The sequence below is a fragment of the Myiozetetes cayanensis genome, unplaced genomic scaffold (genome assembly GCF_022539395.1).
Source record: "Myiozetetes cayanensis isolate MyiCay16 unplaced genomic scaffold, myiCay2020 scf27, whole genome shotgun sequence".
Taxonomy (NCBI): Eukaryota; Metazoa; Chordata; class Aves; order Passeriformes; family Tyrannidae; genus Myiozetetes; species Myiozetetes cayanensis.
Window position 1 is genome coordinate 4,749,429 of NW_026087488.1, and position 20,772 is coordinate 4,770,200.

The 20,772-nt window shown below is 52.6% G+C and overlaps 3 protein-coding genes and 2 non-coding genes across 5 annotated transcripts; 4 read left to right on the forward strand and 1 right to left on the reverse strand.

The window, feature by feature from the left end:
• Positions 1–396: 396 nt before the first annotated feature.
• TMEM199 (transmembrane protein 199) lies at positions 397–3,118 on the reverse strand. Its single transcript, XM_050321600.1, has 6 exons — positions 2,921–3,118; positions 2,760–2,833; positions 2,588–2,677; positions 1,344–1,380; positions 910–1,022; positions 397–806 (listed from the first exon to the last, which is right to left on the reverse strand). Exons 1-6 carry the CDS (start codon positions 3,090–3,092, stop codon positions 711–713), a joined length of 582 nt encoding a protein of 193 aa, XP_050177557.1. The 5' UTR covers positions 3,093–3,118; the 3' UTR covers positions 397–710.
• Positions 3,119–3,220: 102 nt separating this feature from the next.
• POLDIP2 (DNA polymerase delta interacting protein 2) lies at positions 3,221–13,136 on the forward strand. Its single transcript, XM_050321599.1, has 11 exons — positions 3,221–3,405; positions 4,096–4,177; positions 4,816–4,913; positions 5,714–5,810; positions 6,260–6,335; positions 6,874–6,981; positions 7,204–7,340; positions 8,402–8,428; positions 8,614–8,739; positions 9,113–9,192; positions 10,699–13,136. Exons 1-11 carry the CDS (start codon positions 3,224–3,226, stop codon positions 10,811–10,813), a joined length of 1,128 nt encoding a protein of 375 aa, XP_050177556.1. The 5' UTR covers positions 3,221–3,223; the 3' UTR covers positions 10,814–13,136.
• A 686-nt stretch (positions 13,137–13,822) lies between these two features.
• TSR1 (TSR1 ribosome maturation factor) lies at positions 13,823–20,462 on the forward strand. The gene is made up of 15 exons (XM_050321598.1): positions 13,823–13,965; positions 14,049–14,152; positions 14,472–14,688; positions 14,768–14,902; positions 15,655–16,082; positions 16,356–16,515; positions 16,832–16,989; positions 17,283–17,479; positions 17,905–18,067; positions 18,264–18,374; positions 18,688–18,820; positions 19,242–19,358; positions 19,637–19,777; positions 19,899–19,973; positions 20,070–20,462. Exons 1-15 carry the CDS (start codon positions 13,866–13,868, stop codon positions 20,246–20,248), a joined length of 2,418 nt encoding a protein of 805 aa, XP_050177555.1. The 5' UTR covers positions 13,823–13,865; the 3' UTR covers positions 20,249–20,462.
• Positions 17,533–17,625, forward strand: LOC126643629 (small nucleolar RNA SNORD91 family). The gene has a single exon (XR_007629781.1). It is a non-coding gene; the product is annotated as a small nucleolar RNA SNORD91 family (small nucleolar RNA).
• LOC126643630 (small nucleolar RNA SNORD91 family) lies at positions 18,884–18,976 on the forward strand. The gene has a single exon (XR_007629782.1). It is a non-coding gene; the product is annotated as a small nucleolar RNA SNORD91 family (small nucleolar RNA).
• Positions 20,463–20,772: the final 310 nt, after the last annotated feature.

Here is a 20,772-nt window from a genome sequence, read left to right on the forward strand (position 1 = left end):
CTCACTGCTCCAGCTATGGCTCCTGCTCCTCCCTGAGGCACCAAGAGCCACAGGGCCATGGCTCAGGTCATGCAGCTCCTGTGTGAGGACACTGAAGCCGGGTGCCAACCCCAAAGTGGCTGCACCAAACTCTGTTATCCTCCTGAATGGATCTGTGTTAATGGGGAAAGGGCTCATCCCCAGACACCAGCTGGGTTGGGTGCTGCCATCTGAGCCTCGAGAGAATAACAGTTCCCAAAAGCGAGTGAGGGACCAGGCAGAGCAGAGGGCAGGCAGAGAGCGGTTTTAACAGGAGATGGAGCAGGATGCGGAGGGAAAGGGAAGATTCACAGCTCCCTGTGGTGTCTTTTACATGCGTGTTCCACATATCAGCAGATGTCCCCCAACACGAAGGAAGAAGGTTATGAACAATGTTATTTATTTCCAGAATAAAAGGATAGGAACTTCACAGAACAGGGATGGTGGGAGCTGACGCCCCTCTCCATGCTGGGGTGGTCAGAATCCACAGCCGTTCCCTCTCCTGTTCTGCAGCTGTGGGATTTTCAACCCATGATTCATTTTGGGAACAGGAAGCAAAGGACGAGCCTGAGAAGTGCAGCTGTCTTCCCGTAGCAGGAGCAGGTAAAAACAGATGGAAGAAGATAAACCTGTCCCAAATTTCAGCTCCTGGGGAGGACAAAAGCCTCCAGCATGAAGGCTGCAGTTCATGGTCATAGTTTCCCGAGGTCTCCTTCGAGGGTCCGCACCATCATGTACAGCTCGGCCAAGCCCACCACCGAGGCCACAATGACGGCTGACAGGACACGCTGGGGACACAAAAGAGAGAGGGGTGACCCTGGGTGTGCAGTCCTGGTGCCACTCTGGGCTGGGCAGCACAGAGTGTGCTGCAGGGAGGCCGGGCTCGCTCACCGCTGCCGTCTCTGCGAAGACATACTGGCTGCCCAGGTAGGTGCAGGCGAAGGCGGCCACCACGGTGACAATGAAGTTGAATATGGTGATGACAACGGCCTTCACGGAGCGCACTGCGGGAGGGAACGGGGAAAGTGGCTGGTTTTAAGTAAGGCTGGGGAGAAGGGCTGGGGATAAGGTGTAATCACACTACAGAGCTGGCCCGGGGCTGCCTCAGCTGGGATACAGGAATCCTCCAGGAGTCACACGCTTGGTGCCTCCAGCAATATTGGTAAGAATGATCACCAGGCTCCTTTATTCAAGGAACACTTCAGTGTGTGAAAACCTTCTGGTGAGATATGCAGTCTGATGTCAACAGCTGGACATGGAACAGTTCCTGTGACTGACCTGCCATGAAACACTTCTGGATGTCAGCAGGACAGGCAGCCACTCACCTTGTCTCCCAAATTCAGCCAATGGCCCCTTCATCTCCTGAAAAAAGGGATTAAACCAACTTGTGATCAGTTGTATTTTAATGTTGATAATAACATGGTTATTGTGTGTGCAGAATAAAAGCAAAGCCAATGCCCTGTGCTGTCCTCAAGAATCCGAGGTTCAGAGAGGTTTTGGCGGGCTGTGGGGGAACAGCAGTTTCACAGAGCACAGGTTTCTCTGGGATTTTGTTTGTGGTCTGATTCAGGGCTGTTGAGACGGGATTGTTTCTAATCATAGCACTTCTCTGAGTGGGAGTGTTTTCTTGCATGTGAGTTCTCTGCTGCAGGTTTGTCTCTATTAGAGACACGAAAGTGTCTCACCTTGTCACCTGTTTCACACAGTTGGCAAGAATGAGATGGTGTCAAGCTCTGTTGTCACATCAGACATGGTTACACCATGATATGGGGGAGCAGGGAAGACGTGATGAGCACACGGGTGTGGGAAAACACTGATCTGCTCTGCTGTTTGGAAGGAACGTGGCTGCTTAGCTCTGCTAAAACCACCCCATGTCACAGATCACAGAAAGGTTTGGGTTGGGAGGGACCTTAAAGACCATCTCATTTCAACTCTCTGCCATAGGCAGGGACACCTTCCGCTAGATCAGGTTTCTCCAAGCCTCTTCCAGCCTGGAGTGGCCAAGCTTGGCAGAGACCAAAGCAACAGGAGGAAATGTGCAGGGACCTGAACACACAGGGATGCCAGGTACAGTGTGGAGGGATAACACGATGGGATCACACGGAACACCAGCAGGAAGGGATGTTGGCTTGTCCAAACAACTACTGTGCCAGAAAATCTCAGCTCTCTCAGGAAAGAAGGAGTGCTTAAATATTACTGTTTTTTCAGCTTTTACTCTGACATGATGAGGCCATTTTAAAACTATGACAAAAATGTAAGCAGCAGGGATGCTCCCAGTCAAACATTTACCTTGGGTGCTCAGTCTCCCAGATCAGAACCTGAGATCTTTGGCACGGGTGAGCAGTTCCCAAAAGTCAGTATGTCTGTTCACCACCCTGTTAACCCTGTCCTACCCCTGCCCTCAGCAAGGGATCTGTTGTTCCTGGTGCATTTACAGTGTGCTCTCCTCCAGTCTCCGCCACATTCCCTGTGCACTGCACACACTCTAAGGGGCAAATCTCTTTTGCTGTCAGGTGGCCACCTGTTTGAGGGATGAATCCTGGCAGCAGGCACTGCAGCAGCCCCTCACCTGGCCGGTGATGTTGCGGGTCATCCGCTGGTATTCCTCGTGTGCCAGCTTGGCCTTGATCCGCTCCAGCCTGGCCACCAGCTCGGGGTTCTGTGGGAAGCACAGACCCACCCTAAGAACCGGGGGCCGCCGCCACCTCCTCCCGCCTTACCTCTGCCCAGCCTTCACCTACCCGCGGCGGCACCGGCACCTCGGGCAGGTGGATCTCGCAGCCTTCCAGCAGCTCGTGCAGGTGCAGCGGGGACCCTGCGTGGGATGGGGTGGGGTGTGGGAAGCGCGGTCACGGCGCGGTCCCGGTAGGGTCACCGCCTCCCGCGGCGCGGCGCGGCCTACCTGCCTCCCGCAGCGCGGCGTGCAGCCTCCGCAGCAAGCTGAAAGGCACCAGCGCCCCTTCCGTCTCCAGCGCCGCCTCCACATCACCCCGCAGCCCCGCGGGCAGCGCCGCCAGCTCCCCGGCCCGCACCGCCCGCCGCAGCCGCGGCCCGGCCCGCACCGCCGACGCCATGGCGGCCCGGCGGCCGTCTCCAAGGCGACCGGGGGGCAGAGCACAGAGACGGCGGGGCGGAGCGGCCGCGCGGAGCGGGGGGGCGGCGGCGGGCGGCGCCGCGCGGTGCAGTGTGGGCCGCGGGCGGTGGGATGTCGGGCGGCGCGGCGCGGCGGTACGTGGCGGCGGCGCTGGGCCGGGCCCGGGCCCGCGGGCCGCCCCCGCTCTGGGAGCCGCCCCCCGCCCGCCACCTGCGCGCTCTGGGCGCCGGGCTGGGCGCCGCGGCGTTCCCGCCGCCGCTGCTGCTGCCGCCGCGGAGGCACCTGTCGTCGCGGTGAGGCCTGTGGGGGGGTTGGTGGTGTTTGGGCCCTGGGCGGTGGGGGGCTGAGGAGGGTTTAGGGGAGGGCAGGGGTTGTTGGGGGTTTGGGGAAACAGGCGGTGAGGGCCTGCGAGTGCTGGGAATGGGAGCGATTGGGAAGGGGCTCGAGGGTCGCAGGGGGTGTTTGGGGTGCAGGTTGAGGGGAGGGTTGGGGTGGCAGGTGTGAGGGGCTGTGAGGGGCTGTTTAGGAATGGGAGTGATTGAGAGTGTGGTTGGGGTGCGGTGTAGGGGCGGTTGGGTCGTTGGGGAAAGATTGGGAAGGAGCGAGAGGGGCTGTGGGGGGTATTTGGGGATAAGGGTGATTGGAGCTGGGGGTGGGCTCTCAGTAGGTGTTTGGGGAGCGGGTTGGGGGCTGTTGGGTCATTGGAGGAAGACTAAGAAGGAGTTGGGCTTGCTGGGGCAGGGATCTGGGATGGGGATGTGGAGGACACTTGAGAAAGGGGACACTGGCAAAGGGTGGGGGCAGGAGGTAGGGCTGGGCAGCCCAGTGCATAGTGGGGCTCTCATGTGGGACGTGTAGTCCCCGAGGGAGGCACAAGATGGGAGCAGTGTCTGCCTGTGACCGTGGGCTTGGGTGCTGTGTCCCCCTGGCCTAGGGGCTGGTTCAGCCCCCGCAAACCCTCCAAGCTGCCTCTCTGCTCCAAGGAACCGTCCGGAGGGCAAAGTGCTGGAGACTGTGGGGGTGTTTGAGGCCCCGAAGCAACATGGCAAATATGAGACTGGTCAGGTAAGGGGCTCTAGGGGCAGAGCTGACCCTGCTTATGCCACAGGGATTAGACAGCCGAGGGATTTCTCTTGGGGAGGCTGCTGTAGTGTAGCAGAAGGCCAGAAGCTTCACAGCTCATTGGTCTTTGTCTCTGCTGTGTCTGCAGTTTGTCAGTCATCTGACAGTAGCAGGTCGATAAGAATCTACAGCACCAGTGACATTTGCTCCACTGAGGGTTTTCTCCCTCAGGGATCGGAAGAGGCAGTCTCTGAATTTAAGAAATAACAATTAAATTTGTCATTTATATGCTTATGACTCACATACTCTGTTCCTGAGCAGTTTCTGCTGTGCTAGTCTGCTTTCTGCTGCTCTATTAATTATTGGTTTAGTCCCCTTTTATGGGATAGAGATGACATGGATTTCTTCTCTCATCCCAGACTGTTTGTGTTCCCTGTTTCTGCACTAGGTTCTCACAGTGGTGACTCTCCCTGTATTCCCATCCCACTCATTCAAACCCTTTGTAAATGTTTCTAGTTTTACCTCAGTTAACAGATCTTTAAAATACTATCAGAAAAGGGCTTTTGGCTTAATGTTTTCTGTTGTATCTGTGTTGATTAAAGCTTGCTGTGAATTCAACTGCAGTTATTTGTTCCTTTCAGCTCTTCCTGCACAGTGTGTTTGGCTATCGAGGAATAGTCCTGTTTCCCTGGCAAGCCAGGCTTTATGATCGAGATGTGGCTTCTCCTGTCACAGAAAAGTAAGGATTTGAGGGTTTGTTCTGCCTTATGTTGCTGTGCTGTTACATTTTCATTTTGTGGCAAGTTTCCTGGTTGGGGTAAACAGGTGTTTTTAAGGAGGCCGATGGTATGTTTGCACAAGTGTAAAGTAGGAGAGGTGCTTAAAGAAGAGACTTTGCAGGTGTATTAATTTTGTGTTAATTAGAGATGGGATGAAAGTATGTGTGTGTGTGAAAGAAATAAAAAACAATTAAAAAACCCATGCTCCTGGCATTTTGCTTTATAAGAAACCTACTCATTTTGAGTTAGGTCCAGGTTTCTGTGTTACAAATTGCAGGGCTGCTGCTGCTCCTTCTGAACTGCCAGTGAGCTGGATTTGTCAGCCTCCTTCCAATTTCAACCCACTAGGCCAGGTTCATCCTTCTTGAGTTGCTGTTCAGTTCTCTCCCCTCTTGCATCCCTTTCCCCTGTGATGAGGTGTGCTGGGAAGGAATAAGGATCAAACAGCGGAAAATCAGAGGGCAGTAGGAATTACTCATCCCAGAGAGGAGACTGGACTGAACAGCAAGAACCTCTGAGATGTCTGACAACAGAGCTGTTCTGTCTCTGCCAAACACCATCAGTGGGCATCTTGGCTCATCTCTCTGTCATTGTGTGGGTGGCTGACAAGGGTTTGGTTTGGATGGAATTAAATGATTACAGACTGGGAAATGTATTTATTTTTTTCTCTTAAATCATTGTTTGTGAATGTGCTTGGTTCTGGTACCAAGAAGTTGCTGCAATCCTGCACTTGAGCTCAGAGCTCTGCTTTTCTCTTTAGGAACGAGAATGTGGCAGGCCACGGTTCCAAAGAAGTCAAGGGCAAAACACACACTTACTACCAGGTGTTAATAGATGCCCGGGATTGTCCACATATAGTAAGTAAGGAGTAATCTTGGTATTGAAACTCAAGTGTCTTCTTCTATGTGAGTGGGTCAGGTGGACAGGCACTGAAAGAAAATGGCTGTGGTGGCTAAATTTGACTAGGATAAATTCATTCTTCAAGACGCATTTTACCTGAGAAAGGTACACTGGAATGTCATATCACTGTTTTCTGGATTGTGTTTCCCCTTTCCGGCATCCTTTCCTCTCCCTGTTGTCGTTCCCACTCCGTTGCATGCACATTGTGAATGTGGGTTGCAGCACTGGAAATGCTCCTCACTTGTTAGTTAGTCTAGAGGAATGAAAAGGAGAGGTGTTCTGAGGTGAATTGGTTAAATAGAATAAACATTTTACGCTTTACAAACCACAGTGGTAAACTGGAGCGTGGCTGGCAACTGGCCCACAGCAATCCACACAGAAAGACATAAGCTTCCCTTTTTCTCAGTCTCAGAGATCACAGACGGAAGCAGTGACGTTCCTGGCAAATCACGACGACAGCAGAGCCCTCTATGCCATCCCAGGTGAGCAAAATCCTCCTTCAGCCTCTGATTGTCGTGAGGGGAGGTCAGAAGAGTCACCAGTGGTCAGCTCCTGCCAGCAGCAATTCCTACAAGACATTCTTGTTGTGGATTTGTCCGTAGTTTAGGGCTGTGCTGGAAGCAACAGAGTGACTAAAGTACATGAAGCCCTTTGGAGAGCTGGAAGTTGGGCACTCTGTGATCAGACACAGCTGTGCCTGATTTAATCTCTTGAGACACAGGTCGCATACAAAGTTGCATATAGGCTGTTCTTTTGTTTGGAGCAGTGCAGGCACTTTGCAGGCAGTGCGTGTTTAGCAGAGGAATCATTCCATGGAGAAATCTCACAGGAGAACACTGCCAAGGGTTATTGCTGGCCTATTTCCCCTGTTCTTGCTTGCAGTCATGGTATTAGCTTCAGATTCTGCTGCCAAAGTCCTTTTCTTAACTTGTCACTAATGTGATCCATTTTTCTACCAGGAGACTTCCAAGCTGCTCATTGGCTGGGGAAGTTCCAAGGCTTTTGGGGTTTCTTTTTCAGGTTTAGACTATGTAAGCCATGAAGATATCCTTCCCTACAGCTCCACTGATCAAGTGCCCATCCAGCATGAACTCTTTGAGAGGTTCCTCATGTACGACCAAACAAAAGGTAATTTCTGGCTGCACTGGGTACTCTTCTGAGCCAGATGCTTGAACAAGTGCTCAAAACTGATCATCTTGGATATGGGGTAAAAATCATACCTACTTTGGAGTTTGTTACAGTAAAGCCACCTCTCAATAATTTTTTTAACTTGAAAGGAGTCACTTTGAGGGAAGAGCACTCCAGGTACAGTATTGCCTCTCATAAACTCTTCCCTTTCCCTCCCCACAGTCCCACCTTTTGTAGCAAGGGATACTCTGTGTGCATGGCAGGAGAAGAACCACCCCTGGCTGGAGCTCTCTGACGTGCACCGAGAAACCACGGAGAACATCCGCGTCACAGTCATCCCTTTCTACATGGGCATGAGGGTAGGTGTGTGCTGCATGTTGGTGTGTTAGTTCTGCCATCTGCTTAACTGACATGTTTTTTTCTAAAATCAGTTTACTGACTTAAGGTGCTTTCTCCTTACTGGAGAAATGACATTTTAATGGCAGTTAATGACAGAAATGACTTTTTAATCACGGTTGCGATTTCATTCTCATGATGTACAGCACAGGTGTGAACAGGAAACTGTTTTGTCGTGCATTTTTGGAGAACGGCTCCTGTATTTTGGCATTTGCTTGTAGATGGGAATTACCCTGTAATTCCCCTCAGTAGAATGGGAATTACCCTGTAATGTTCTGCAGAGCAGTGCTAGCAACATATTTAGTAAGGCTTGTGAGTTAGTCCTGTACTGCCTCACTCAGAGATGGATGTGCATGAGGTGGCACCGGGGCCGTCTGCTCTGTAACGACAGAAACATCTGTTATCCTGCTCAATGATGGGCTTGGGTGTCTGCCCGTTTGCTGGCTCCACTGTGGGTTAGAGGGTTTGGCTGAAGCCTTCTGGATTTAGCTGATAACCATGTGCTCTTTATAGCATAAGAATTTCACGTGGACCATCCGAAATAATGAGGCTCCAACAGACTCCTGAGTGGGAGGGCTGGGAATTCCCAGCGTGGTTTGGTTTCTGAGCACAGCTGCCAGGGACCCCGCGCCATGGCAGGTGGACGTTTTGGTGTGGATTTGCAACTTTTGTAGAGCCCAACTGATGTTTGTCCTAACCTTGTCAGAAAAACAGGTGCCTGAAGGCAAGGAAACGGGTGTTTCTAGATCTGTAGAAAGTGCGTAATTAACATGGAGCTCAACCCTGGGTTGTCACGAGATCCTTGCAAATCTCCCACCTCATGGTTACATGGGTAGAGCAGAGCCAGTGCCAGGCTATGCTGATGGACGGCCTCGGAGAGCAGCTGTCTGTGCTCATGTGAGTTGTCTGCGTCAACCTGGCACGGAGCGAGAGCCCCTGTGCTGGTGCTATGCTGACAGCTGAAGAGGTTTTGGCACCGTGTGTTGAAGGGCAGCTGCTAAAGTCTTTTTGTTTCTTTTGACAGGAAGCTCAGAATTCCCATGTCTACTGGGTAAGTGCCTTTTGTTTCACGGAGCAGCTAAAGGGAAGGCGTTTATTTGCCGTGGCATCATTGCTGTGTGATAAGCTCTGAGGGAGAGTAGCCCTTGCCTGGCAACTGTTTCCCAGTATCAGCTGTGGGTTATCAACTGGCTGCAGCTGATTCCAGTCCTTGATAGGAGTCTTTGTTCTGTCCAGTGGCGCTACTGTATTCGCCTGGAGAACCTTGACAGTGAAGTGGTTCAGCTCCGAGAGCGGCACTGGAGGATATTTAGCTTGTCTGGCACCTTGGAAACAGTCCGGGGCCGTGGTGTTGTAGGAAGGGTAAGTATCATGCAGCCTTTTTTTTAGGAAGCCCTCTCGGTTGGTTGGGTTGATTTGCCTTAAAAATTGCTTAGTGGGCAGTGGAAATAGATGGAATGGGAAGCTGGCAGTGAAAAGAGTCACAAGCTTTTTGTCTGTTGTTAAGTCTGCATGAACCAAAACTTCACACTGAGTATTAGAGAATGATCCTAAATGACTGGTGATGGGAAAACTGGGATAATAACAGGGTTCTAGCAGTACTCACTGGTAGCAGTGCTGAAGTGTGGGTCTCTGGGGCTTTTTTTTTCATGCTGTATGAATTTCCTGTTGATGCTTGTCTGTGGAAGAATGTTAAGATCTGTTGCTGATGCCCAGTGGTCTTCTGTCTCCTCAGGAGCCAGTTCTGTCCAAAGAACAGCCAGCATTTCAGTACAGCAGTCACGTCTCCCTGCAGGCTTCCAGTGGTCACATGTGGTAAGAAGCCCTTATTACTGAAGCAGTGTTTTAGATGTAGGACCCCACAGTGGTGAGCTTTGCAGCCTGGAGTTATGGCTGAAAGCTGTGTGGAAGTGGACTGGATGGGACATATTTGGTAGTTAAAATTTGATGAGCTAAGATGATCTGTTGATTATCTGCACCAGGAGAGGTTCCAGGCTAATTTATCCTCCTTCTGTGGTCTGTGCTAGATTGGATTTGAAGATACAAAGCAGTTCTCTATCATCTGCTTCTATACTCAGCTTCTGTCCCTTTCACTCCGTGGTGCAAGAAGCAAGGCCTTGTGCTGGTGATTCCCTTGGCAGCAGGGATGTGGGTACTGGTATCCCTCTCCTGGGAAAGGACTGGGCTTTAATTCTATCCCTATGCAGTTCTGTGTCCACAAGGAATTGGCATGCAGCGGTTTTTCCCAGTGTAGACCAGATAAGGCCTTCAGCCCAACTGATTTTCAAGTCTCCCCTTCTGTGAGTGCAGGTAGGGAAGTGCTCAATAGAGCTGTTCTTTCCCTGTGCCACAGGGTTAAAGCAGTTTCCCTTTATTTGCATTTTGGCTGTGTTAACACATTCAGTGTCAGCTCTGTGTGGACATGGAATGCACAGACACCTCTTGCCTTCTGTATGACAGGTTTTTCTGGCTTGCCTTTTTTAATCTGCTTCAGAGTTAAGCTGCCTTTGAGTTGGAAAAAGCAGGAGAGCAGCTCTTTGCATATAGGATATACCCTGTTTTGCCATGTCAAGCATTTTGAATTGCCTGAGTGCATGCCTTGGGGAATAAAACCAGATGGTCTAGTAGTTTTTTCCCCTCTGCAAACTTCCTGAAGAGAAAGAGGCAAAGGTTCTGCAGTTCAGAAGCTGCTCAGCTTCACTTCTGGTGTTCAGTTGTGTCCTCTCTGTCCTGAGAATGTGTTGGTTTATCCCCATGATCCTTCTACCCATGTCATGTCCTGCAGTACAATCATCTGTTGTTCGGAGCAGTAAATTAATTCATTGTACAAGGACAAGCTGGTTCAATCCTGAAATGCAAAGCAGAAGCTATTCCAAATTACATCTGTGATGGGATTTCTTGTTGTCACAGATGACTTAACAAGTGGAGCTTCTGCCAAGGAATACAAATCTGAATTTACATGTAATCAGCTTGTAAAAATAACTTGGATGGTTCTGTCTCCTGTGGAGTGGGAGTTGGGTGAACACCACTGCAGGTGCATGGAAGGTGCTTGCCCCCTGTGGACTCCAATCATCACAGCTTGTGCAGAAAATGTGTGTTAGATGTGATGTAAAACCACCCAGGAGTCCTCGATAAATGAGTCATCTTGGCAGCAGATGTTCCTGCTGCTGAACCCATGTCCTTGCTGCTGGATCAGCCTTGTAGACAGACCCCCAGAGTCCCTGTGCAGGATATGGAAGAGCTCATGTCTTACCTTCTTGCTGATGCTTCCTAGCTGTGTTTGTCCCTGGCCTCAGTGTGATCTCTACCATTATTTTGCAGGGGTACTTTTCGATTTGAGAGGCCTGATGGCTCCCACTTTGATGTCCGAATCCCACCCTTTTCTCTGGAAAGCAACAAAGACGAGAAGACCCCTCCCTCCGGCCTTCACTGGTAGATCAGAGCGAGTGCTGAGACCCACAGAGGCCTGTGTGTGTTGTAGACCTTTGCCTCCCCATTTATGCTGCAGCCAAGAACACAGAGCTTTTAAACATTTTAAACCATTTTTGTTTTAACTGTTGTCTGATGGGGAGGCTTTTTGGAACTTTAATACCGGCTCTCTCAGGCTGCTTGTAAAACGTAAGCTGTGTTACAGGTAACCCTTCCCTTTGTGGCACCTGCTGGGGTTGGAGCTGGGGGATGTAGATGGTGCTGCTGCAGAAGAACTGGCCCCCCTTGGCAGGCCTGGACCCTTTCCAATGTGTTGTGACTTCTCTGCAATGTGAGGTTTCTCTAATAAACTGGCCCTTCCAGTTGCAACCAGTCTTCCTTCGTAAACCAAGGCCTTGGCTTTGCATCCAGCCTGTCCCAGCTTGTTGCTCCCCCTGTGTGGAGTCAGCCCAGAGCTCTTGCCGCTTCAGAAGGAGAAGGCAGCAGTGAGGCTGTTCTAGGGAGCAGGAATGTGAGCTCAGCCTCCCTGCAGTGCAGATGCTTTTTGGGATTCAGCCAGGGCTGGAGCAGCCTGTGAGCTCCACTCCTCATGGCACTGGGCTGCGTCCTGTGATGTGAAGCCCGTTTTTTGGACAAGAGGGTGCAGAGGGGACAAGGTGGGTGACAGGTGGTGCTGAACAAGTGCTGTCACAGTGTCCTGTGTGTGCTGAGCACCAGGCTGCGTGTTGTGATGGTAACAAGAGAGCTAAAGGGAGCCCTCCCCTGCTAGGGCTTGCCTTGCTGCAGGGATTTATATTCCAGCTGCAGGGAGGGTTCTTCCCCGCTCACACTGCAGCTGTGTCCATATTTCCTTGGTAGTTTCTGCTTTGAGAGGAAGAACTTGTTTTCACTTGCAGTGTTGTCAGCCTCGGTGAGGGAGTGCTTGGCTTTCTGCTCCTCTTTGCTTGGATTGTGATTTTCTGGTAGTGTGTGTGAAGGGCCCTGCAGAACTCTGCAGGTCACTGTAAGCCTATGATAAATGGATATTTGGGAATTTTTACACATGAAGGGCCAAATCCACAGTGCAAGTCAGGTGTTGGCTCTTCTTACAAGCTCGAGCATCTCTCAGCAGCTTTGAGAATTGCAGATATCTAGAGAGGCGTCAGCCTCTTTGGTGGGACCCTTCTGGCTGTCTCTGGGTGTCCAGACATCTGGGTGACTAGCAGGGGCAGAGGTAGTCGGCTTTGGGATAATCCTAAGCAGAAAATTTCCAACCTTGCTCCTTTCCCTGGTCTTTCTCAAATGACAAGGTATAATGTAACTCATGGGATGTTTTTCTTGATTTAGAAGTATCTTAGTTATTCCCTTTTCCCCCAGGTTCCCTCTGAGCAACCTCTTTGCATTTGTCTCTGCAAGGCAGAGCTGTGGCAGTGCTATGGGCTGTCTTGGCTGATGGACAAACAGCCTTGACACTGGGAGAGATTCTCATGCTCTCTCAGCCAGCAGATTCCCATCTAGAGAGACTTAATACTGCAGTGTTTATCTGTCATTGGTCTCTTCATTTTGTGTCTTCCTTCCTCTCAGGTAGTACAAGCTAATATTTAGAATTTGAAAGGTTTAAACAACCAGTCTGCTTTTAGGGGTAGAAAAGGATCCCTGAAGACCAGCCATGACATGATCAGTCATCCTGATTTCCTCGCAGGAGGAAAAGGGGTGGGGGGAAGATGCCTCAAGTTCAGAGGCAGCAGGGATCTGCAGGAACCTGTGCTTTCCCTCCTGTGCAGTTTCTCTGTCGGGTGGGAGTAGCAGCTGCCCTGCCTCTCCCTTGGGTTGCTCCAGCTTTACTGGCAATTGCAACACCACTGTCAATGTTTAACCCTGCTGCTCACCCGCGTGTTTCTGGGGTGCTGTGGCCCTAATGCTTCCCATAACAAGCAGAGAGCTGTTACCCCTACGGGATGGAGTGGTCCTCGGGCAGGGGCTCTGCCAGGGCCAGCTTTGGCAGCTGTGAGGTGCCCATGAGTGTGTGTGCTGTGATATGCCCCCGGGGCTGGGGAGGGCTGAGGCCTCTGCCTAGGAGCAGACATTCCTGGCTGGATAATGATTGGCAAGACCGAGGTCACCAGCGCTGCCGGTAACAGGCGGGCCGAGGCACGGTAGGAATGTTTCTACTCCATCAGTCCTTGTGGAGTGGGCAGGGCTGACCTGCCCGGGGGCCTGGGTGCCATGCCAGGGGCTCGGCAGGGCCTTTCCCCAACTACTTCATCCCTCAGGCCCCTTCCCGGAGCGCTGTCCCTCTCTGTGTAAATACCTCTGTACAAAGAACCAACCAATAAAGCGCTGAAGGAATGGCTCTGGCTCACGGCTCTCATTGTCCCGCGGCACTACGGGCATCAACCCCACTCCCCTCTCCTCTGATACCAAAGAGTGGCAGAAACAAACTTCTCAACACCAATTTGTAGGTATTAAAAAGGGCATTCCTCTTTATTCAGCGTGCTGGACGTTCGGAGCATAGCTTCTCTAATCCGAATGTACCAAGTGACATGGACAGGGCTTTTTATTACACATACTATTTACATATTCATTAGTTATTCTCCTTTCCTTGATACATATTCATTAGTTTGCTTTACATAACCACTCCTCTTTTGGAAAGTCCTTTGGTTGATTCGGGCCTTCTGGTCTTGACCTCAGCGCTGGCGCAGGTACAGCGTCAATGTGCTGTAACGTTTGTTCTTTATTTTATCTGGGCACACCGAGCTTAATTTACGTCCCGTTTGTTCGAGTTACATCCCTCCCATCTAACTCTCGAGGACTTAATTCTAAGATTACATCGTTCCTTATTTGGGCGTTCCGGGGTACTGCGAGTGAAGTTTCTATTTCTCCCGTCGCCTCCCTTCCCGCGGCTCGCCCCGTGCCGGGTGAATCCGTCTGTCGCGTGGGAGGATGGTGTGTCCCGGGGGTCCCTCCCCTCCCTCCTCCCCTCCCTCCCCCGGTCCCTCCCTCTCGCCGCCACGTGTGTCCGTGCTGGGCTCCGGGCGCGCTGGAAGTGACGCGCGGGCCGCGTGGTGCTGGTGCTGGTGATGGCGATGGCGGGCGCGCACCGGCCCGGGCCGCTGAAGCAGCAGAACAAGGCGCACAAGGGCGGCAAGCACAGCGGCTCCTCGCAGCGCCGCGCCGGAGGTGAGCTCCCCGTCCCCGCGGGACAGGCTCCCCGCCGGCCCCCGGCCCGCCTCACCGTTCCCTCTCTCCCCCCCACCCCGCAGGCCGCGTCCCCGTCAAGGCCCAGCCCCGCCGGCGGCTCCGCGACCTCAGCAGGGTGGACCGGCGGCACCAGGCGCTGCAGCTCCGCCGGCAGCGCAAGGAGGCGGTGAGGGGGACCGGGCCGGGCGGGGCTGGGAGCGGGACTGTGGGGGGAGCGGGTCGGTTCGGGTGTTTGCCGGAGGGGGGTTGGAGTGGGGTCAACGTGGATCTCGGTGTGAGTGATGGAACCGAGCCGGTTTGGGCAGTTGCGGGGATGAGGAGCTTCGCCAGGGAAAGGAGTGGGTGCCTGGGCCAGTTCTGTTTGGGGCAAGCGGAGCATTACTGGACCGAGTGGGTTCGGGGGGAGGAATCTGGTCTTGATCCATGGAGGCGGGACAGGAACTGGGCTGTGGGCTGGGATTGATGCTCTGCAGTGGTGCCCGCAGGTGCTGGCGGAGAAGCGCAGCCTGGGCAGCAGGGATGGGCCCCCGCACCTCGTGGCCGTGGTGCTGCTGCACAGCAGGGTTGCAGCCCAGGACACCCTCCAGCTGCTGCAGAGCCAGGATTCGGCCGTGGTCCGTGTGAATGAGGGGAGAGCTGGTGGCTTTGCCCTCCTCTGCCCCCGGCTCAAGCAGCGCTGGCGCTTTGTCACAGCACAGGCAGGTGAGGAAGAGCGGCTGTGGGTCGGGCTCTTGGCTCCACACCCCTGGCAGCCCCAGTAAAGGACGTGTTCTGTGTGCAGGGGACCTTCACACTGTCTTAGACCTTGCCAAGGTTGCTGACTCCCTCCTGTTCATCCTGGACGCTGTGGATGGCTGGGACAGTGCAGGGGAGCACTGCCTGTCCTGCCTCTTTGCACAGGGGCTCCCCAGTTATGGTGAGTGAGCCAGTAACGTTGAGGGGTTTGGGGGAGGTGTGTGGAGGTACTTGATGGAGATTTACTGTTGCAGTAATTAAAAACTCCACCTGTTAATTGGCTATTACAGGTCCTTGATCTGTTTCTGAGCACAGATCAGTTGGGTGAATGCCTATTGTGTTACTCCATGGTGTGGGAATACTGGAGATAAAAGGGTGTTGTGGGTTGAGGCCCCTGGGTGTGTGGTGGTGTCAGCACCATGATGGTTATGAAGGTGTGCAGAGCCAAGGGATTCAGGCACTTTCCTGCTAAATTCAGTTCTTGTGCCCTTATCTCCATGGTCTCATTAGTCTCAAAATCTTATTTCTGAAGACATGTTTTCTGTGTCAGATGTTCTTTAGAATGTGTGAATCACAGAAGGGTTAGGGTTGGAAGGGAACCCCTCTGTCAAGTCAGGGTCACCTAGAGCAGGTGACACAGGAATGCATCCATGTGGGTTTGGAATGTCTTCAGACAAGGAGACTCCACACTTTCCCTGGACAGCCTATTCCAGTGCTCTGCCACCTTCCATGGAAAGAAGTTCTTCCTTGTGTAGAGGTGGAAGTTCTTGTGTTTTAGTTTATAGCTATTTGCTCCTTGTCCTGTCACTGAGCAGCACCTTGGGGTGCAAATCTGGTTATCTGGGTTCCTGATATCTGAGTATTTATCCATATTTGGTAAAAGGGGCACGATAAGGTTTATGATCTGATCCTGAGCTGGTCTCTGCTCGGCAGCTCTTGCTGTCCCAGGGGGCACCGACTTGCCCCCTAAGAAGCGGATAGATGCCAGGAAGAAGCTCGCCAAAGCCATTGAGAAGCGCTTTCCGGAGGCCAAGCTGTTCCCCCTGAACACGGAGCAGGAATCCTCGCTGCTGCTGAGGCACCTCAGCACCCAGAAGCAGCGGCACCTCGCGTTCCGGGACCGGCGCGCCCACCTGCTCGCCTACACAGCGGAGTTTGTGCCTGGTCAGGAGAGCGACCTGGTTGGGACCCTGAAGGTGTCTGGCTTTGTCCGGGGACAGACCCTTGACGTGAACAGCCTGGTGCACATTGTGGGGCATGGAGACTTCCAGGTCAGCCAGGTGGATGCTCCCCCTGATCCCCTCTCTTTGAACCCCCGAGTGGTTAAAGGACAGAAGAGGAGTCAGGACATGGAGATACAGGTGGGTGTGGGGTCAGGGCTTTGCCAGTCCTGTTAGAACAGGAGGTTTCTAAGCTTCCATGGGGAAAATACAACTGGGTGTATGTGGGCAAGGGGAGGGTAAAGGGAGTTGTATCTGTGTTGGGCTGCTGGGCTGAGGTTCCTTGCCTGCTGCATGTAATGAACATTATGGCATGACATAATGAATGTGATTCTGAAAGGAGTTTACATGAGACAGATTGCAAAGCTTTAATTAGGTGTGTTCAGAGCTGGGAACTCTGCTCTTGCCCTTCAGGAGGACCCTGTAAATGGTACTGATGAGATGGAGGAGGATGTTAAGGTCCTGATGAAGGCAGATCCAAGCAAGCAGGAGTCTTTGCAGTCAGAAGTGGTTCCTGATCCAATGGAAGGAGAGCAGACATGGCCAACTGAAGAAGAACTGCAAGAAGCAGAGGGTGTGTAACAGCAATAGTTCTGTATCTTTTCCTTGTTCCTCTTAAGAGGGTTGTCAGAAACTTCTGTCACTAGGATGGCTCCTGAAGAAAGATCCTATTTGGAAGTCTAGGGCTTCTATCCCTAGTTCCATCACCTGACCAGCAGGCTGTGTGGTTTGCCTGGGAAGTTAGCAGGGTTATATTTTGGCTGTCCCAACAAATTCTGTGTTGGAAAGTAGCAGTTCTGGTATAGATCTGATCTTGTCTCTGCCGGTGCAAATGTTGCTGAGGGGAAGGAGAATTGTTCCTGTATTAACTAGTGGTGGGAATCCTACAGATTCTCTGAAGGCAAACAGGAGGGTGGTGAAGGTCCCCAAAGGCACATCCAAGTACCAGGCTGCCTGGATTGTGGATGATGGAGAAGAAGGCAGTGAGAAAGATGATGACGAAGATGATGACATCGATGATGATCTGATGGAAGAGGCAATTTCCCAGGTACCTCCAAGAGTTGATAGTACAGGTGATCTCCAGGGCATTATTGCGTATTCTTGGACAGTCCTGTCCTTCCAGCTTGCTCCATGCAAGGGCACAACACGGAGCCAGGACTTGCCTGGATTTCCACTGTTAAATCTCTCATGTGTATCATGGTACGTCTTTGGCCTGTTAGACACCAAAATGAGGGGCTGGGGTCTCTCTGGGGTCACAGATCACGCAGTGTGAGCACACACAGGGTTTCAGTGCTGCATGGACAGCTCTGTGCTCACAGGCTCTGTGCTGCCCTGTGTCAGGAGGGGGAAAGCAGCGAGGAGGAGCCTGGAGAGGAGGAGAGCGAGACCATGACCGTTTCTGAGTGCTTACGGGATGACCAGTACGACGAGAAGATGGAGGAAGATGAACAGATGCTGGAGAGATACAAACAGGAGAGAATGGATGAAATGTTTCCAGATGAGGTGGATACACCACGGGACGTACCTGCCAGAGTCAGGTAAGGAATGGGATCCTTTCCAGAGGAGCTGAAAGCCTTTCTATCTAGTTTAGTGAGGAAGCCTATGATGTCTTAGCCGTGGTGTCTGAACCTGGCTGAAGGACTCTTGTGAAGACTCACTCTTAGGCTCTGAGGCTTCCAGGGCAGGCACTAGCTGGGGGCAGCAGGTGGGCCTGGGTAGCTCCCTGCTGCAGGGAGAGCTGGGTCCTGGGCTGGTAGAGGGAGGAGGGTGGCCCTAATGCAAGGGCAGGTTGTTTAGGGAGTTGGCTGCTGTTTTTAGCTCTCTCTGCACCAAGATTTCTCCTGAGGGTTAATGTTTGCTTTGCTCCCTTTGCCCTCTCTGAATGTGAGTCCCTGTGCACCACAGGAGGTGCTGGCCACACACCTTCATTGGTGAAGGTTTGTCTTTCCTGTTTGTTCTCTAGGTTCCAGAAGTACAGAGGGTTGAAAAGCTTCCGCACTTCTCCATGGGACTCCAAAGAGAACCTTCCAAGGGATTATGCCAGGATTTTCCAGTTCCAGGACTTCTCCCGAACCAGAAAGCACCTCTTCCGTCAAATAGAGAAAGAGGAGACTGAAGGAGCCTCGGTAACTCCCTTTTGCTGATCTCTTTCCCTACTGTGTTCCTTTGCTCCGAACAGGAATGACTTAATCAGGGAGGTGGTTCATAGCACACAGCCCTAAGTTCAGATGATGTTGTTCTGGATTCCCTCCCTAAGCCACATCTTACTTCCGACACTTTTTTGGTTGAGAGAAATACTCACAACTGATCCTCTGTTGGCAGGTGGGCTGGTACATTACACTTCATGTCTGCAATGTCCCTGTGTCGGTGATGGAGAGCTTCAAGGAAGGGAAACCCCTAGTCCTGTTCTCGCTGCTTCCCCATGAACAAAAGGTGACTGTAAGGCCCTGCTGATACCTTGTAGGTGTGCAGCTCCTTGGGATTCCCTCGGGTTGGAGGGGGTCTGGGCTGAAATCTCCCTTGCATTGCTCATGTTTCAAAGTAGAGAATTCCCTTTGGTCAGAGCAGGCGGAAGCTGCCCGGTGGGTTTAGGATAGAGTGTCTGAGCTTGGCAGCGGGGACCAGGGATCCTTTGGGAAGCCATTCTCAAAGACACTGATGTCTGCTGCAATGTCCTGCTGCTTTCTGCTGTGCACCATTGCCTGCCAGCCCTGCCATCAGCCCCTCACTGTGCTGCCTCTTGCAGATGTCTGTGTTGAATTTCCTGGTGCGTCGGCATCCGAGCAACACTGAGCCAGTGAGGGCCAAGGAGGAGTTGATCTTCCACTGTGGGTTCAGACGCTTCCGAGCATCCCCCCTGTTCTCCCAGCACACCTCAGGTTTGTGAGGGACCTGTGGGGTGGGGCACAGGTACACCAGGAGGTGGGGCCGGGGATTCTGGGGCAGGAAGCCAGTGATGTCTTAGCCGTGGTGTCTGAACCTGGCTGAAGGACTCTTGTGAAGACTCACTCTTAGGCTCTGAGGCTTCCAGGGCAGGCACTAAATCGTGGGGCATGGAAGGGCTTTGGGCCAGGTGGCTCACTGGTCCAGGCAGGCGGTGGCAGACCCCACACAGTGAACTGGTAGCACAGAGGAGCACCTTTGCTCCCAGCGGCTCTGTGACAGCAATGGAGGGGTGTTTGTCACCCCTTTTTCTAAGGTACAGAGTCTGTTTGCCAGGGAGGAATAGGCTCAGTGGAGTTTCCCAGAGCTCTCAGGACTGCTGTTGGCTTGAACTTGATCATTACTGTTCTGTCCTAGCTGATAAGCACAAGCTGGAGCGTTTCCTGCGCACGGATGCTGCCCTGGTGGTGACTGTTTATGCTCCCATCACTTTCCCTCCTGCCTCAGTGCTGCTTTTTAAGCAGAGAAGTAATGGTGAGTTGATAAATGCTGAGGATGTGGTGTCTGGGAAACAAATGTTAGCAGACTGTTCCCCTGCTTACAAGTGCACCTCTCCAGAAACTGTGACTTGAAAAAGCTGTCCCTTTCCTGCTGTTTGAGAAGATGAGCCCAGTCTCCATCCCCATTTTCACATTTATCTGTCCCTGCTGTGGGGTTGCCCTGGGCCTGGAACCCTTTGGGGAAGGAGGCTGTGGTGGGGGAGGCAGTGATGGAGGCAGCTGTCCTGGTGCATGGGTGGCTCTGCCTTGCAGGAATGCACGACCTCATCGCCACGGGCTCCCTGCTCTCCGTGGACCCCGACAGAATCGTCATCAAGCGGCTGGTGCTCAGTGGCCACCCCTTCAAGATCTTCACCAAGACAGCTGTCGTGCGGTACATGTTCTTTAACAGAGGTATGGCTTGTCTCTGTGGTGGGAAGAGGGGATGTGGAGGCAGCACCCCTGCTCCTATGGAAGCAGTTGTGTTGGTACAGCCCAGCCTGTTCCTCACCTGCCTGTCATGTTTCATCTCCAGAGGATGTGATGTGGTTTAAGCCTGTGGAGCTGAGGACAAAGTGGGGACGTAGGGGACACATCAAGGAGCCACTAGGTAGGTTTGATCCTGTATTTATCTCTGTGTTCCTGGGATGGTGTGGTTCTCCTGGGCAGGAGAGACTGCTAATGGCCTCTTCTGCTGTCTGCCTAGGGACCCATGGCCACATGAAGTGCCACTTTGATGGACAGCTCAAGTCCCAGGACACAGTGCTGCTGAACCTCTACAAGCGTGTTTTTCCTAAATGGACTTACGACCCCCATGTTCCGGAGCCTGTGCCGTGGGTGAGGAGTGAGAGTGCACTGCCAGAGCAGGAGGTGGAAATGGAATGAGTCTCCAGCATGGCTGGAGTTTGTGCCTTGGCTCCCTGGATGCTGTTCTTGCCTGTGCACAGTGAGGACAGCACTGATGCCTTGGACGTGTTACTGCTGGGGTCTGTAACAGGGGCAGCTGTCTCGCCAGCTGCTGCTCAGGTACCAGCTATAGCTATTTATTTTAATGGAAAATGTAAAAAATATTTAAGTGCCTCTGTCTTGGTGGTGGCCAGGAGGCTGTGTGCACCCCTTGTCTGCTGAAGCCCTTGTCCCATCGGGGTTGTTTCTTTCCCTCGTGCACTGCACTTGGTGTGTACAGGGATTTTGCTGTACAAAGGACAGGAATCTGCTGCCAGTTCCTGTGATGCTGAGAAAGAAAAGCTGAGTAGCAGCTGGGGAGGGTGACTGAGTGCAGCTCTCTGGAGGCCTGTCCCAGAGCAGGGCAGCTGGGAAGGGGGGGAACAGGCAGTGCTTTGTTTCCAGGCCCCCCAGAGAGATCAACGCCAGCTTCCCTTATCCCTCCACAAAAATTACCAAACATT

Coding starts and splice junctions, on each gene's coding strand:
- TMEM199 (XM_050321600.1), bottom strand. CDS start 3,092: ATGGCGTCGGCGGTGCGGGCCGGGCCGCGGCTGCGGCGGGCGGTGCGG. Junction 1,023..1,343: donor GGCTGAATTTGGGAGACAAG/GTGAGTGGCTGC, acceptor TCCCTCCCGCAG/TGCGCTCCGTGAAGGCCGTT. Junction 807..909: donor TCTTCGCAGAGACGGCAGCG/GTGAGCGAGCCC, acceptor TTGTGTCCCCAG/CGTGTCCTGTCAGCCGTCAT.
- POLDIP2 (XM_050321599.1), top strand. CDS start 3,224: ATGTCGGGCGGCGCGGCGCGGCGGTACGTGGCGGCGGCGCTGGGCCGG. Junction 5,811..6,259: donor CCCGGGATTGTCCACATATA/GTAAGTAAGGAG, acceptor CCTTTTTCTCAG/TCTCAGAGATCACAGACGGA. Junction 8,429..8,613: donor AGAATTCCCATGTCTACTGG/GTAAGTGCCTTT, acceptor TGTTCTGTCCAG/TGGCGCTACTGTATTCGCCT.
- TSR1 (XM_050321598.1), top strand. CDS start 13,866: ATGGCGATGGCGGGCGCGCACCGGCCCGGGCCGCTGAAGCAGCAGAAC. Junction 14,153..14,471: donor GCCGGCAGCGCAAGGAGGCG/GTGAGGGGGACC, acceptor TGGTGCCCGCAG/GTGCTGGCGGAGAAGCGCAG. Junction 19,778..19,898: donor GTACATGTTCTTTAACAGAG/GTATGGCTTGTC, acceptor TTTCATCTCCAG/AGGATGTGATGTGGTTTAAG.